Source organism: Notamacropus eugenii, chromosome 1 (assembly GCF_028372415.1).
Source record: "Notamacropus eugenii isolate mMacEug1 chromosome 1, mMacEug1.pri_v2, whole genome shotgun sequence".
NCBI lineage: Eukaryota > Metazoa > Chordata > Mammalia > Diprotodontia > Macropodidae > Notamacropus > Notamacropus eugenii.
In genome coordinates, this window is record NC_092872.1 from 694,998,048 (window position 1) to 695,013,714 (window position 15,667).

Here is a 15,667-nt window from a genome sequence, read left to right on the forward strand (position 1 = left end):
CGCCGCCGCCCAGGCTCCGGATCCGGGCTGGATTTCTTTGGCTGTGCGTCTCCAGCCCACCCTCACTCGCTCTGAGCCCCATCGGGCTCATATACTCCAAAGGGACTGTGATCTCACCGATTTGGAAGGTCCCTCTAAAGATGGCGATCTAACCCATCCATGCCTTACCCGTCCTGTGCGACTCTTTCTGTGACACCATTACAAAGTGTTTTCCCCACAACAACTCTGGGAGGCAGGTAGAGTGAGTCACCACATACCTGATTTACCGATTAAAGAAACTGAGATTCGGAGAGCATTATGATTAACAACAACTACGACAACAACAAAAGATCTTTATAGCTTTGGAGTCAGGAAGTTCGGAGGCTAGCTGTGTGACCCTGGGCAAGTCATTTAACCTCTTTGGCCTCATTTTTCTCATCTGTAAAATGGGAATAATAATAGCGCCTACTTCCCAGGGTTGATGTCAGGATGAAATGAGATAACGCTTGTAATGCTCTTTGCAAACTTTAGAAACTGCTACAGAATTTCTGGCTACTATCAATTATCACATTTTCTGGTTTGCAAAAAGATTTTAGAGGGATGGGAGGGGAGTAGGAAGACCTTAGATTAAAGTGGGACTCGGAGTGATTCAGTTTTCTTCTTTAAAAGAAAGACTAAATGTACTTGAAAATCAATTTTATATAAAATATAATTTTATATGATATATAATTTAAAATATTTTTATATTTTTCAATCAGCCAAAATCCACCTTCTCTTCCCTTATTCCTTTCTCTTCCGAATTGAGAAAGAAAAACAAGAACTCCGTTACAAACATATATGGGCAATCAAAACAAATTTCAAAATCAAATTGGTCATGTCAAAAAATACATATATTTCATTCTACCGTTTGAGTCTTTCATCTCTCTAATCAGCATGTTTTGTCATAAGTCCTCTGGAATCTTGGTTTGTCATAATGGTGATCAAAGTTCCTAAGTCTTTCAAAATTGTTTGACTTTGCAATATTACTGTCTTTCTATGAATTGTCTTCTGCTCACTTGACTCTGCTTCAGGTCATACAAGTCTAATCAGATTTCTTTGAAACCTTCCCCTTCATTATTTCTTATAGCACAATAGTACTCCATCACATTTATATACCATAACTTATCCAATCATTCCCCAATTGACGGTCACCACCACCAGTTTCCAATTCTTTGCTCCCACAAAAAGATTTATCAATATTTTTATCCATACGTAGAGTTTGTTTTGCTTAGGACTAATCCCTTCCTTAATCTACCCTTTTTCTAATTTCCCCTTCTTCCTTTTCCCTCCCTACCCCCCCATGTGAATGTTATTTCTATATCCATTTGTGTGTGTGTGTGTGTGTGTCCGTCCCTTCTTTGTCCAGTTCAGATGAGCATGAAGTTCAAGTGTTACTCCTTCCACCCTTTCCCCGTTATTTATAGAGACTTCTGCTTGTGCACTCCAGTTATGTGAGATTCTCTTCTAACTTTCCCTTCTTCTGACCCTCCTCAGTGTATTCCTCTCCCCCTACCTTTCCATTCTTTTAAGATCACTAATAGATAACAGAACCACTCTCAGCCTTCTAATTAGAATCCCTTTGTGAGGCCTAATGAGCAGGTTCTGAGAGGACATAAGTATCATCTCTGCATTATTCAAATGTAAGCAGTTTATCCATGTTTAGTTGCTTCCGATGGTTCAATCATGTTTAACTTTTTATGTTGTCCCTGGCTTGCATGTTTGGACTTCATGGTTTCTCTGCAACTCTGGTATTTTCTTTATGAATGTTTGGAAGTCCTCCTTTTCATTAAAGCTTCATTTTTTTTTTCTGCTGCAGGATTATATTCAGTTTTGCTGAGTAAAAACTTGGTTGTAAGACTATATCCTTTGCCTTCTGGTATTTTGTGTTCCAAGCTCTCTGCTCCTTCATAATGGTAACTGCCAAATAACGGGTGATCTTTATCATGACTTCTTGGTACCAGAATTCCTTCCTTCTGGCTGTCTGCAGTGTCTTTTGCTTTGACCTGGACAAGCTTGATTTTGGCCATAATGTTTCTTGGAGTTTTTATTTTGGAGTTTCAGGAGGTGACTAGGGTTTTTTTTTTTCTTTTTCTGTTTTCATTTTGCCCTCTGGTTCTAAAAGGTCAGGGGAGTTTTCTCCTATGATTTCTTGAAATGTGTTGTGTAGGCTTTTTTGGGTGTTTACTTTCAGGTAGTTCAATGATTCCTAAATTTACTCTTCTTGATCTATTTTCTGGGTGAGTGGTTTTTGCTTTGAGACACCTTACATTTTCTTCTGTTTTTTTCTCCCAGTCTTTTGACTTTGTTTTACTATTTCTTGTTGTTTCGTGAAGTCATTAGCTTTTATTTGGTCCATTCTAATTTTCATAACAAGTTTGTTGCTTGGGCAAAGTTTTGTACCTCTTATACCAAGCTGGTAATTCCTGTTCTAATTTTTTCTTCTATTGCTCTCCTTTCTTTTCCTATTTTTTTCTTCTAACACTCATTTTGTTTATAAGAATATTTTAAAACGTAAAGAAAAAAGCTCTTACTTTATCTCTTGCTTTATCTCTTCCAGGAATTCTAGTTGAATTTGTGCCCAAACTATCTTTTTCTTTTAGGCTTTGCCTGTGCATCTTTTGGAGTAATTTTCTCCTTCTGGTTATGCATCTTGAGCATCTCTATCATCACAATATATATATATTTTTAAATGATGGGATTCCTTTTTTTTGTTTGTTTGTTTGGAGGAGGTGTGATTGTTGAGTTTTTTTTTTATTTTACTATATCTTTTCTTGCTACTCTATTATATTGGTTCTGTCTTCTCAGCTCTCTTCTTCATTCTGTGCCACTTGGTTCAGCTTGCAGACCCCCTTCCCCAGAATTGAACGGCCCACTTTACCTACTTTATCTCATTTGATCCTTTGAACAGCCCTGTGATGTAAATACAGGTATTATCATCCTCATTTTACAGACAAGGAAATTGAAGATAGGACAGTTATAATGGTTAAACTCAAGGTCACACAGGTAGTGAATGTCAGAGGTGGAACTCAAACTGAAGTCTCCTGAAAGATTTGAGGCAATTTCTAATACACTGAGCTGTTGTTCCTACCTCTTAAGTTAGTTTTAGAATGTCTGAGTTTCTACAAGACAGCTTAAAGAGCAATTAGTGTAACATTCTTATTTTTTAGTTAGTGAAACTGAGGCATATGGAGAAGATGTGACTTGCCCAAGGACAAGATTCAATGTCCACTGACTTTAAATCCAATGCTATTTTATTGATTTTTAATTATTTTTTTCTTTAAAAAAAATGAACTTAAATATTTCATTGCTCTAGGCCAGTGGGGGTGTTTTGCATTCTGACTTTGCTACAGGGTGTAAAAAGTTGTGGGAGGCTTTTTTGGGGGGAAAAGGATGTCTGGGCTTGCTTTCTCATGCACTCTTTAAAAATGGTATCTCTTTGCCCTGATGAGACTTTCCAAAGCTTCTAGCCTAGTTTTTTATTTGTTCAGTAGTATCTAACTCTTCCTGACCCCTTACAGGGTTTTCTTGTCAATGATACTGGAGTGGTTCACCATTTCCTTCTCCAGTTCTTTTTACAGATGAGGAAACTGAGGCAAACAGGTTGGGTGACTTGCTCAGGGTCACACAGCAATGTCTGAGGCTAGATTTGAACTTAGGAAGATGAGTCTTTCTGAGTCCAAGCCTGGCACTCTATCCTCTATGGTGCCACCTAGCTGTCCTCCAGTCTACACATTGCCTCCCTCCCCCTCCCTTAGGAGCTCACTGAGGCCAGAAACTGGCTGACAGTGACAAAGAAAAGTGTAGATATATTGCTCCCCACTGTAGTTCTCCCTTCTCCCTCTTCACATCTCCCAAGGTCTATTATACTTCCTCATACATCTTCTTTTATCCTGTCAAAGAAAGAAAATAATACTATATTCTGTGTTTTAGGCATAAGTCTACCAGAAACATTTAATTTAATTTATTAATCTAATATCCAAGAATTTCTAGCTTGGCGAGAAAGATGTCCAAATAGTCATAGACCCCCCCGTGCCCTCCAACATGAGGATCCCCAAAACAATTTGAGTAACATTTGTAGGAATCTTCAATCAGGGGAAAGATCATCATATGTTAGAATGTGGTTTGAGGTTAATATTCTAGAGAGGTTTGAGTAAGGAAGACCCCTTCCCATTCCTCCTTGGACTTCCTTTGAGGAATCAAAGGGACTCTTCCTAGAGATCAATATCTAATATCTTCTGAATAATTGAAGAAGGTGCTTCCATGTGAATAGAATAAAATAGAACAGAGGTAGGTTGTTGTTCAGGCAGGTCCTACTTTGTAACCTTATTTGGGGTTTTCTTGGCAAAGATTTCTGGCTCGTTTTATACATGAGGAAACTGAGGCAAACAGGGTGAAGTGACTTGTCTAGGGCCACACAGCTAGTAAGTGTCTGAGGTCAGATTTGAACTCATGAAGATGAGTCTTCTTGACGTCAGTCCTGGTACTCTGTGCACTATGGCGCTACCCTCAGAGAATATGGAAGGGCAGAAGATGAGATCCTATTTGTTCAAACTTCAGTTTCCACCATTAACCTATTCCATTTTGAAAGGCCTTTTGTTCTTAACCTATCACCCACATTTCCATGGAAGTCTGGCAAGAGTTTTTTTTAGACCAGAGAGATATTATTTCTTAATAATTTCTAGAGAAACCAAAAAGAGACTTTTAATGTGCTCCCACAGTTCCACCCTTTAGTGCTCCTTGCAAAGTTATTTGAAGCTTAATTTAAATGTATTAATTCTAGGATCTCAGTTTTGTACCCACTCATTTGTAGCAAGATACATTATTCTAGTTGATTGAAAATATGAAATTTTCATGTTTTGCTCTAATACAGCAAATGCAGCAAGACAGTAAAAACTATCATAGATGCTATAAAGTGACATAATAGAGTTAAGGAAATGCCTTGAATTGAGGTATAGAAAGTAAGGTAGTGGGTGGAGATAAAATTCAATGTTCAGACACACTTGAGCCTCTAGGCAGCCCTTTAATCTCCCTGTGTACAGTAAGAACAGTAACCAGGGATGGTCACCAGTGGCCACAATTTGTACATTAATCATGGAAGACATTTTTTCTACATAGCAAATACCTTCTTAAGGAATATGTTTGTGCAAGGATATATTTGAGGTAGGAACTGGAAAGTAAAAGTGAAAGTAGCAGTGAATGCAGCTGGATGTTCCAATATTTAGGTAATAATGCATCTCACGTTTCCAAATGAACTGTTTACGGTTCCTTCTAGAAAGGCCCCCATCAGGAAATTTCCATCAGGAAATAATGTACAGTTTTTTATCTTAGAGAAATAGACACACTACCACAAAACAGTTTTGTTTGTTCTAGAATGGCAAATCCTCTTCTTTGGAAAGGGTGGAGAGGCTGCTAGCAGTCACTTTGTCCTTTTGCCTCAAGCTCCTTAGGAATAGAAGCTCATTTACAGTTGTTTAGTTATTTTGACCTTGTCCAACTCTTCATGACATTTTGACATTTCTTTCTCCAGCTTATGACAGATGAGGAAACTGAAGCCAGCAGGGTGAAATGACTTACCCAGGGTCACACAGCTAGTAAGTGTCTGAGGCAGGATTTGAACTCAGGAAGCTGTCTCCTTAACTCCAGGTTCAGCACGCTATGTGCTATGGTGCATGGATTTGACTCCCAGATTCCCCAGATTTCTAGACTCCCAGATTTCCTGGAAGTCAGGACTCCCAGATAGCACTTTCTCCTGACCTTTTGAGATTCACAAGATTGTAGGTGCCAGATTAAATAAAAGGAAAGAGTAAATGCAGAGACAAAAGGGCAGGATCCTTTCTCATGGGGCCACATGTCTGCCTTCAAAGAGAGAGCCATTGTCCTCCTCCTTAACAGCATCATTTCTCAATGGAAACTGAATATAGCCTCTGAAGATCTCTCCACTTCTGGTTCTGTAATTATAGCCAATCAAACGGGTTTCCTGGCCAATAGACCAGAATCAGCTACAGAATCTCTACTCATGCTCCAAAGTCTCTCCAAAACACTTCAATTACATGTCCTCACATCCCTCCTACAGGCAGGCTCCCTCAGTTTCTTCAATGTACAGAATTGTATCAGTGAAACTCTGGGCACACTAGTAGAGTCTGGCCTTGACCAGTTCCCATGTTTTAGTAGAATTTAGTGATTTGAATAAAATCAACTTGTATGAAAACAAAAGAAAAAAACATCATGTATACTGCTCTTTTTGCACTGGTCTGCTTTGTCAGCCTTATGTGTCTGAAAGACAAAGCAACTTCAGTAATAATGTTGAGCTTATTCAAGATAAATTTCAATCAGTTTTTTAAACCTGTGGCAACACCAGTGATCGCCATAGCTTACGCACACAGGAGCAGGATAAGGGTCACTTTAGGCTAAAATAAACCTTGTAGAAGAGCAAGGACCCAATTATTCTTTTTTTAAAATAATCAATTTTTAGTTTTCAGCATTCATTTCTACAAAATTGTGAGTTCTAAATTTTCTCCCCCTCCTTCCCCTCTCCCTCCCCAAGAGGGCATGCAATCTGATACAGGGTCTACATATACATTGATTTTAAATATATTTTCACTTTATTCATGTTGTAAAAAATTAGAACCAATGGGAGAAACCACGAGAAAGAAGAAACAAAAAAGAAAGAGAACAAATAGTATGTTTCAATCTGCCTTCAGACTCCTTGGCTCTTTCTCTGGATGTGAACAGCATTTTCCATCATGCATCTTTGGGAGTTGTCTTAGATCATTATATTGCCGAGAAGAGTGAAATCTATCAAGTTAGCTATTGAACAATGTTGCTGTTACTATGTACAATGTTCTCCTGGCTCTGCTCATTTCACTCAGCATCAGTTCATGTAGATTTTTCTGGTTTTTTTCTGAAGTCCACCTGCTCATCATTTTTTATGAAACAATAGTAAGGACTCAATTATTCTGCCTGAGGGCTGACAAGAAGGGTTTTAGATTGGGCTATGGAATCAGCCTAAATCTTCTGTTTCTACTGCCTGTCTATTCCCAGGATGACCCAAAATTGTACATTTTTTTTCCTCTTTCAATCGACAAGCATTTATTTTCTCTCCCTCCCACCTGACCATTTAAAAGAAAAGAAAAAACCAAACCTTTGTCACAAATATGAACAATCAAGCAAAACAAATTCCTACATGGTCCATGTCCAAAAATGTATGTCTTATTCTTCATCAAAAATCTCTCTAGATTGGCTTTGTGCACTCTATAAAAACAAAGGGATGAAGTAAAGTCCTTCATGGCCTGAATTTTTAATTTAACTCTTACACTCTCCTGATACAGTTTCCTTGGGAACAGATCCACATCCACTCCAGGAGAGACCTTCTTGGAGCTTCGGAATATTGGAACATCTCACAACAATGAGAAGGGATCTTTAGGCAATTGCCTGGGGTTATACTGACCCCAAACATCAATTGATATGTTTAGCAATGTAAAAGATAAGATGGAGTTCATTGGAACAACCTATGGCACCATGGTTTGAATTTCTATTCTATTGAAATGTCTTCAAACTTATCATTGAAAAAAGGCCAAGGTGGAGACCATTGTGCTCGGGACCATTGCCAGTCATCTTAACCTACATCTTGCCACTGGACTCCGATGATTCTAGAGAAGACAGTGAGGCTCTGCCTCACTTAAATCCAATTCACGTGCAAGTCAAGACATCGCCCTCTTTGATCCTCTTCCAGGATGAAGTACAAACAACAAGAAACAGTATGCTGTTGTTATTCAGTGATTTTCAGTCCTGTCTGACTCTTCATGACCCCATTTGGGGTTTTCTTGGCAAAGATACTGGAGTGATTTGCCATTTCCTTCTCCACCTTATTTTACAGATGAGAAAACTAAAGCAGATAGGGTTAAGTGACTTGCCCAGGGTCACGTAGCTAGGAAGTATCCAAAGTCAGATTTGATCTCAGGAACATGAGACTTTTTGACTCCAGGTCCAGCACTCTATCCACTGTGCCACCTACCTGTCCTGAAATACAGTCTGGGCAATCTATTTCACATTTTGATTACATTCCAAATATTCCTAATTATTTAGAACTTTACTGCTTTCAAACTGTGTTCTCAAATGGGATTGCCAGCTTTTCAATGTCTGCTGTATTGTTTACCAAACTCAAATTAATACTTCAACAAGCCAGGAGTATATATATTTCAATACTCAGGACAGTCATTAACAAGGGAAAAAACATTGTCTTCAAAACAATTATCTCTATTGTGCAATAACTCTAATTCATAAATCAATCACAGAATTAAGATTGAAAAGATTCTAACCTCCTAATGTTACAAATATATCACACTAGGTATCATTCCAAAAATAGACTGTTCTTTTATAGACCAAGTTCCAAAATTACAATGGAAGAAACTTATAAACATGGCACCAACACAAAGCAATTTTGTGAACATGAAACAAAACCTATTGCCAATCTAATAACATTAATCCAGTTGAATGTATCTCTAAATTAGCTACATGAAAAATTATTTCGTTCATCTGCCAGTTTGGGCATTCCATACTGGTTGCATACAAAAGCCAGTAGAGAATAGTTATCTCTTGTGATCTCCTAGCTGCAAAGGCATGCTATCCTCATGCATAGATCAACTGGGGCGTGAATAATAATTGTACCTGATTAATTTCTCAAATGCAATATAAATACAAAATTGAAATTGTTCAAATCTCTACATTGCTACATGATTCCAGTTACTTTCTCAAATCCACAAGAACACTAAGTTCTTGTGATGTTAAGCCTGGAAATCATAAGGAATCTCTAATTCCATCTTCCCACAGAGGAAAGAAATATTTCTTCAAGGAGTTGATAATTCTGCAGGCATAGCAAATTTTCTGGCTCTTCTCTTAATAAGGTCTAAATACTTACTCTCACTCCTAAATAAATAAATAAACAAACAGATAAGTAAATACTTATTCTTACTTGAGTTACCACTTTCTACAGTTCTGGGTTTTTCTTTTTCTGCCTTTGCTGGAAATTCTGAAAACGGGTGAAAGTGAAAATCTAGAATTGGTGCTTGCCTGAATAAAAAGTCACTGGTTCCATTTTCCCTGTTGCTTGGGAATATTGAAATAAAGCCATCCATCTGGGCTCCAGATGAATTGGTGTCACTGTATGGAGAGCTGCATTTTAACATTTTCCGGTAGATAGGGCATCTTCATATGTTTCTTACTGTGTTTGAATGTAGCTTCAAGTCTACCCTTTCATTTCTTTTAAAAATTCTCTCTATTTTCAGCTAATCACTGATGTACCTTGACTGATCCTTACCAATAATATAATCATATTCTCTTTGTATTGATCCAGAATTTCAATTTATATCTAATATTGTTCATTTCTTGCCCTTATACTTCTCTGCTTCCAAATCAAGTTTGAATTTTGTTTTCAGATAGAGTTTCCTTTTTTCTCCTTTGAAACTATTGTCATACTTTATTTATTTACATAATATATTTATATACAATACATAATTTATATTGAATATGCTTATCATATTTATGATTATGCAAATCAGCATAATTTTCTTGTAAATCTCAAATCCATCACATCACTTTGGTATCAGGTAAATTTTTAGACTGACAGGCAGCGCTATCAATCTGCTCTTTGCCCCATAAACGATTTCCGTTTTCATTTCTTGCTTTGTTGTTGTTGTTGAGTCATGTCCAAGTCTTTGTGACCCCATTTGGGGTTTGCTTGGCAGATACAGGAGTCGTTTGCCATTTCCTTCTCCTGCTCATTTTACAGATGAGGAAACTGAGGCAAATAGGGTGAAATGACTTACCTGGAGTCACACAGCTAATAAGTGTCTGAGGTAGGATTTGTACTCATAATGACAAGTCTTCCTTATTTTAAGCCTACTGCTCTATCCATTACATCACCTAGCTGCCCAAACAACTTTGTGAATATTAACCACATACAGGGTAAATTGGAGGTAACCTCATAAGGAGGCAGTGGTCTGGGAAAGGCCTCCTCCAGAATGGAATTCAAACTGAGGGCTAAATGGAGTCAGAGAAGCCAAGAGACAGAAGTGAGGAGGGAGAGCATGCCAAGCACAGGACAAAGACAAAGAGGTGGGAGATGGAGTATTGTATGCAATGAATATCCAGAAGTCTGGCCAACCAAGCTTTAGTTTCCATTCATTTTTTTTTAGCCATAAAGATGATCCTGATGGTGATGATCTTTTCTGAGAAGAAATCTCTTGACAGATATAGTTGGGAAACCTCTATTGCCATGATGGGGCTGAGAGGTGAGACATTTTCCTCTCTCCCCATAACTTTTCTGCAAGTCTAATGGACAGAAATGACTAGAAAAGAGTCCTAAGGAGAATAGCAGATCCATTTTCTTCCATCTCCTTTCACAGAGGGGATGGTCCCTTAATGACAGTTTCCATCCTCCCTCCTCCAACCCCTAACTCTTAGTTTCCAAGCATTTTTTGAAACTGTCTGCCACTCACTGTGAACCAGTCAGGCATTCCTTGCATCATCCCGACATGGTCCTCTAAAGGGAGCGAGGGTGATTGTCCACTTTCACTCAGGTGTAACTTGACTAGCAAATCAGAACTCTCCTGATCATACACAACTACTATATCATTGCCCTTCAGAGTGGAACCCAATCCCATGGTCTGGCCAGACTAGAATAGAAGGGCATTACAGGGTTATTGGGCAGAAGCATGAAGGCCCTCCTCCATCCTACAGATGAGAAAAGTGAGACTCAGTGAGGTTAATTCATCTGGCCCAGGGCCACCCAGTTAGGAAGGGTGTAATTCTATGGGTGTTTATATCCCGAGGCCTGATACACACTTGGCTACATTTGTCAGCTGTCTCATCACCAAAAACTTGGCCACTAGGTGCTGAATTTTCTTTGGCTGGACATAGTGGTTCATAAAGGCTATCTCTGAGGTATGGAGGTTGGGATAGAATACTCACAACCAATGAAATGTGAATATTTCTGTCCCCCCCCATCTCCCACTCCACCCCCCCCCCCATGTATTTTTGATAAGGTCGAGGAAGAGGTTTCTGTAAGTCCAGCTCTGCCCCTTGTGCCTTCCCTGCCATCGTCAGGGTGAGACAGGGAGCTGACCCATTTTAGTTCCCCGAAGTCCTGGGCTCTATGCCAGTGCTTTGGCTGCAGCCAGCCCCGCCCTCCCCACAGAGCAGCTGCAGAAGCCCCTCCTTCTCCCTGGTCTCTTCCATCTCCTCCACCTCAGACTTTGTGCACAGTCATCTCCATTCTGATCCAGAAGCATCAATCCGGGTGAGTGAACTGTGAGACACTCTCCTTTTTTTTCTCTCCTTTCCTCCAGACAAGGCCAGCTCAGGGTGAGGGAAGCTGGGAGTGGAGGTATGGGTTTCTTGGGTACTGATGACTGAGTGGTGAATCATTCTCTTCATAGCAACAGAGGAGAAACTGAGGCACAAGTCAGGCAAAGATCCATTGCCCTTTAGAATAGAATTTGAGTTGGAAACTGGGGATTTTGGTGCATAGGTCAAATGTAGGGTTTCTTTTTGGGCAGTGCATGGGAAGGGGTCAGACCTAGTAAGAAGACTTGGACCTGGGGAAACAAGGCCTAGTGGGATGAGAGACCTTAGGACACCTGCGGCTGAGAAGGTTGGGAGGAACAAGACAATGCTAGGAAAAGATTACCTGGATGCTAAAAGGTCATGTGATCCCACTTACATGGGTTTGCCTGGACATCACTGTTAGATCCTGGGAATCTCCCAGGATGTATGTGAGTCTCTCCCCTCCCATTGGTCCAGAGACCTAGCATTCTAATGCAGGGTACAGGAAACAAGCCTTTGTAGTTGGATAAAGTCATGTTGGAGAGGGGATAGTCTGTTATCCAGTAAGTCTGGCCCTTGTCTCCAGGGAACATATAACCATAACCTGCAAACTTTTAGTCCTTGAAGGAACACCATCATGGTGGTGATGAGACCTAGGGGATATAAGATAGGGGTTCAGGTGAGGGAAGGCTGATGGAGGACCATGAGACTGGAAGATAATGGGTCAAGGAAAGTATAGAAAAGTAGGGTACAGACAAGACCCATACAGAGTAGACAGAAGGGAAAGACTCTGACTCTGACCTGTGTGCCTACAGTAGAGTTCTGCAACTCTTTGGCAGCAACAAGTCAAAAAGACCTAAGTAAGGTCTGAAGGGGGTGGGGATATGACCTGCATCAGAAGAGGAAACGTCCACAGATGTGAAATCACAGATCTTCAACATAGTGAAGCAGAGAAGTTTAACATGGTCAAGTCTGGGCCTCAGTTTCCTCATCTGTAAAATGAAAGAGTTAAGTTAAGCTAGATGACCTCCAAACCCCCTTCTCATTTTAAATCTTATAGTCCTAAATTTACAAAGACTCAGAGACATTGTTGGTTAACCCCACCTGAGATGAATTAAAGGAAAGGGTGGAGAAATTTCCCTAAAAAGTCAAGGGCTGTACAGTGTGTGATGACTGATTTTGATAGACTTAGCCCTTCTCAGCAATGCAAGGACCTAAAACAATTCCAAAGGGCTCACAATGGAAAATGCCATCCACATCCAGAGAAAACCATGGAGTCAGAATGCAGAGTGAAGCAGAGTTTTTCGTTTTTGTTTAGTTTCTCATGCTTTCTCCCAATTGTTACAATTCTTCTATGCAACATGACTAATGTGAAAATGTGTTTAATAGGAATGTATGTGTAGAGCCTATATCAGATTGCATGCTGTCTCAGGGAGGGAGGGGAAGAAAATTTAAAATTGGTGGAGGTGAATGTTGAAAACTAAAAATAAATTAACTAATAAAAAAAACAGTCAAGGGTTGTAGAGGAAGTCATATTTCCTATGGACTTAGTAAAAGCTAATGGCAGAAGAAATAATAGGAGGAATACTTTGGGGTGAGGGAAAATTTGAGGTAGGGAGGGTATGGTTGCCAAGTTAGGGATGCTAAAATGTACAAATCACAGATATGCAATTTAGTACAGTATTCATTTGTACATTTAGTAGAGTGTTCTAGTACAAAAATACATCTTATTCCGTTTGATCCTCACTCTAAGTCTGAGATAAGTAGAGAAGGTATTCATATCCCCAGGGTCAAGAAGTAGTAGGTTATATGTGATAATGAAAGTTTGTGTGGGGATGGGGGACTAAATGTTTAGGAGGCTGGGGAGTGGACTGTACCAAGAGTGTGAAATGGTCCTATTCTAGGTCTCCCTCTACACTCCTCATCCTCATCCTTGGCATGGGCAATGTCCAGGAAAGGCCTTCAGACATGATCCAACGGGAGCGGAAGCAGCTGGTAGAGGTCCTCAAAAATGATTCAGTCATCCTGCTGGATGGGCTTATGGCTCGGGGCATCCTCACTGTGAGTGAGTATGAGTCTCTGGACGCCATGGATGACCCTGAGCGCAGAATGCGCCGGATACTTCTGATAGTACAGCAGAAGGGTGAGTTTGCTTGCCAGGAGCTGCTGAAATGTGCATCTGAGATCCACCCTTACAACTCCAGAGACCCTTATTGGAACTGGAAGCTTACACCAGAGGGTAAGCAGTATCTCCAGAGAGAGCACAGTGGGCAAGAGGTAGAAGGAAGCGAAAGAAAGTGGGTTGGAAGGAAAAAGAGATGGAGAAAAAGAGGAGGTCCTAGCTTCTAGTGGACCTTGCCATCCAGGAATGAAGAGCTATGGTGGGGGGCAGGTCAGAGAAAACAGCATGGACTCCCTCCTCCTCGTACCATGAGCCAAGCTTGCAGACAAGTTTGGCAGTTACCAGCCTAGTATTTACTAGCCAGCCCAACCCTGAGGGCTTAAGGCAGGGAATGTCATAGTCTTGTATCATCTTGGTTTTGTTACACATATGGGAGAATCTTCTACCCCTTCATGATTTCTCTTGCCAAAGTGCCCAAGGAACAAGACTGTGGTTGGGAAATCCATTCCTCTACTGGAGGAGTGTTTCTCAGAATGTTTATTACCTGCATTCACAATTCAAGGAAGTACTAAATTTCATTTAGTAGTTAGAGAAAACAATGGTGGAACAATTGTTCTGCTTCTCGAGATCGTTAGTATTTATGTTTTCTCTTTGGGAGAGAACTCCTTTCAGAGTGGAAGTCCCCCACTGAAGGGGCTGGAGGACATACAAAGAATCTTTTAGCTTTTTGGCATTCTATGATACAAAAATAGCTAGCATTTCTATAGAGCTTTAAGGTTTTCAAAGTGTTTTACAAATATCACCTCATTTGATCCTGACAACAATCCTATGAGGTAGGTGCTATTATTACTACATTATTATTACTACAGATGAGGAAACTGAGGATGAGAGGTTAAGTGCCCAGGGTCACACAGCTGGTAAATTTCTGAAGCAGGATTTGTAGTCAAGTCTTCATGATTCCAGGCCTGGCACTCTATCCATTGATCTAAGGTCTCTTCTAGATGGAACATTCCATATTCTGACATGCTCTCAACTTTGCTATTTTATGAGTTAAAGAGACTTGCATTTCCTTCTATCCCTCTCAAAGGAGAGTAAGGAGGTCCATGAAGAAGAGGGTAGGGTTAGGTTTTCCAAAGCAGGCAAGAGCAGAGAAGGGAAAGGGGCCAGGGCAGGAGGAAGGAGGGCAACTAGAGAGAGATTCTTGTATGGGAAGGGAACTGATAGACTAGAATCTTATCACTTCCTTTCTCTCTTCTTCCATCACCTTCCCCATCCAGGGTATAGCCATCATCACCAGAGAAGTCATGATTCATGCTTTGTGAATGACGAGAGGAAGATTTCATGTGGGGGTACGTGTATTGGGGTTCCTAATTCTGCAGATGAGGATAAGACTGATGGTGTGGAGGGATCGCAGGTCTCAGAGGCAGCAGAATTGGACACTCTTGAGGACCAAGAGTATTCGAAGGATCCAGAACCAGAGTCACAAAGCGTAGAAGATAATGAGTCAGCAAATGAGGTGGTAGAAGAGCCAGAGCCACAGAACCTGGAAAACAATGATCTTTCAGAGTGGTCCATGGAGCCAGAACCAGAGCATGGAGATGTAGTAGAAGATGATGGAGAAGGTGCTGCTGCAGATGAGGGTATGGTCTAAGAGAGAATGGAAAGGAGGAAGAGGAGAGGATGAAGGGGGAGTACTTTATCTCTGGAGCCCCTTTCCCCTCAACTTTTTTCTTATTTTGTCTCCTCTAGATTTCTGATGGAGCCAATTGAAATGACCACTGCCCCATCCTACCAGCTATACCAGGGAGTGAGGTCATCATTGGGATAGGAGAGTGCTCAGGTTGGGGCACCCAGCCTCAGGAGTTCCTGCCCAGCTAAGGCTTGGGGCCTGGGGTTGCTTCTATTTCATTCAAATAAACTCTTAATAAAGAGTCCAGAGCAGCATTGGATTGATATAATTATTAATGATAAAAAGTCATAGGTTCCATTTCTATAGGTTTAAAAAAGCGTGCTCCTTATAGTAGTCCCTTGAGGTTGAGAGTTGGAAGTATCACTAGACCCATCTTACAGACAAAGAAACTTCCAACCCCTTGGAACAGAAGTTAGAGAAGAAGAAGGCTGAGGTGGACCCCCAGTGGAGGAGGCTGGGGCAGCATCTTGCCACCGGCCTGGTATTGTCTCTGCTCCCTCTTGCTATTGTATGCC

General features: G+C 40.5%; 1 protein-coding gene across 3 annotated transcripts; it reads left to right on the forward strand.

The window, feature by feature from the left end:
* The first annotated feature begins 20 nt into the window (after nucleotides 1–20).
* Nucleotides 21–15,393, forward strand: NOL3 (nucleolar protein 3). 3 transcript variants are annotated; one of them, XM_072636004.1, is made up of 4 exons: nucleotides 21–236; nucleotides 13,245–13,483; nucleotides 14,740–15,102; nucleotides 15,212–15,393. In XM_072636004.1, the coding sequence occupies exons 1-4, from the start codon at nucleotides 160–162 to the stop codon at nucleotides 15,217–15,219; spliced, it is 687 nt and encodes a 228-aa protein (XP_072492105.1). In that variant the 5' UTR covers nucleotides 21–159; the 3' UTR covers nucleotides 15,220–15,393. The 3 variants fall into 3 exon arrangements, with proteins under 3 accessions (XP_072492105.1, XP_072492107.1, XP_072492106.1); XM_072636006.1 differs by lacking the exon at nucleotides 21–236 and adding an exon at nucleotides 11,111–11,314; XM_072636005.1 differs by lacking the exon at nucleotides 21–236 and adding an exon at nucleotides 11,119–11,314 and having other exon boundaries at nucleotides 13,245–13,579.
* The last annotated feature ends 274 nt before the right edge of the window (nucleotides 15,394–15,667 follow it).

What these genes read in the sequence shown, in the direction of transcription:
- NOL3 (XM_072636004.1), top strand. Translation starts at nt 160, where the DNA reads ATGCCTTACCCGTCCTGTGCGACTCTTTCTGTGACACCATTACAAAGT. An exon ending in ACAACAACTCTGGGAGGCAG is followed by an intron (nt 237 to 13,244) that starts GTAGAGTGAGTC and finishes GTCCTATTCTAG; the next exon opens with GTCTCCCTCTACACTCCTCA. An exon ending in TCTGATAGTACAGCAGAAGG is followed by an intron (nt 13,484 to 14,739) that starts GTGAGTTTGCTT and finishes TTCCCCATCCAG; the next exon opens with GGTATAGCCATCATCACCAG.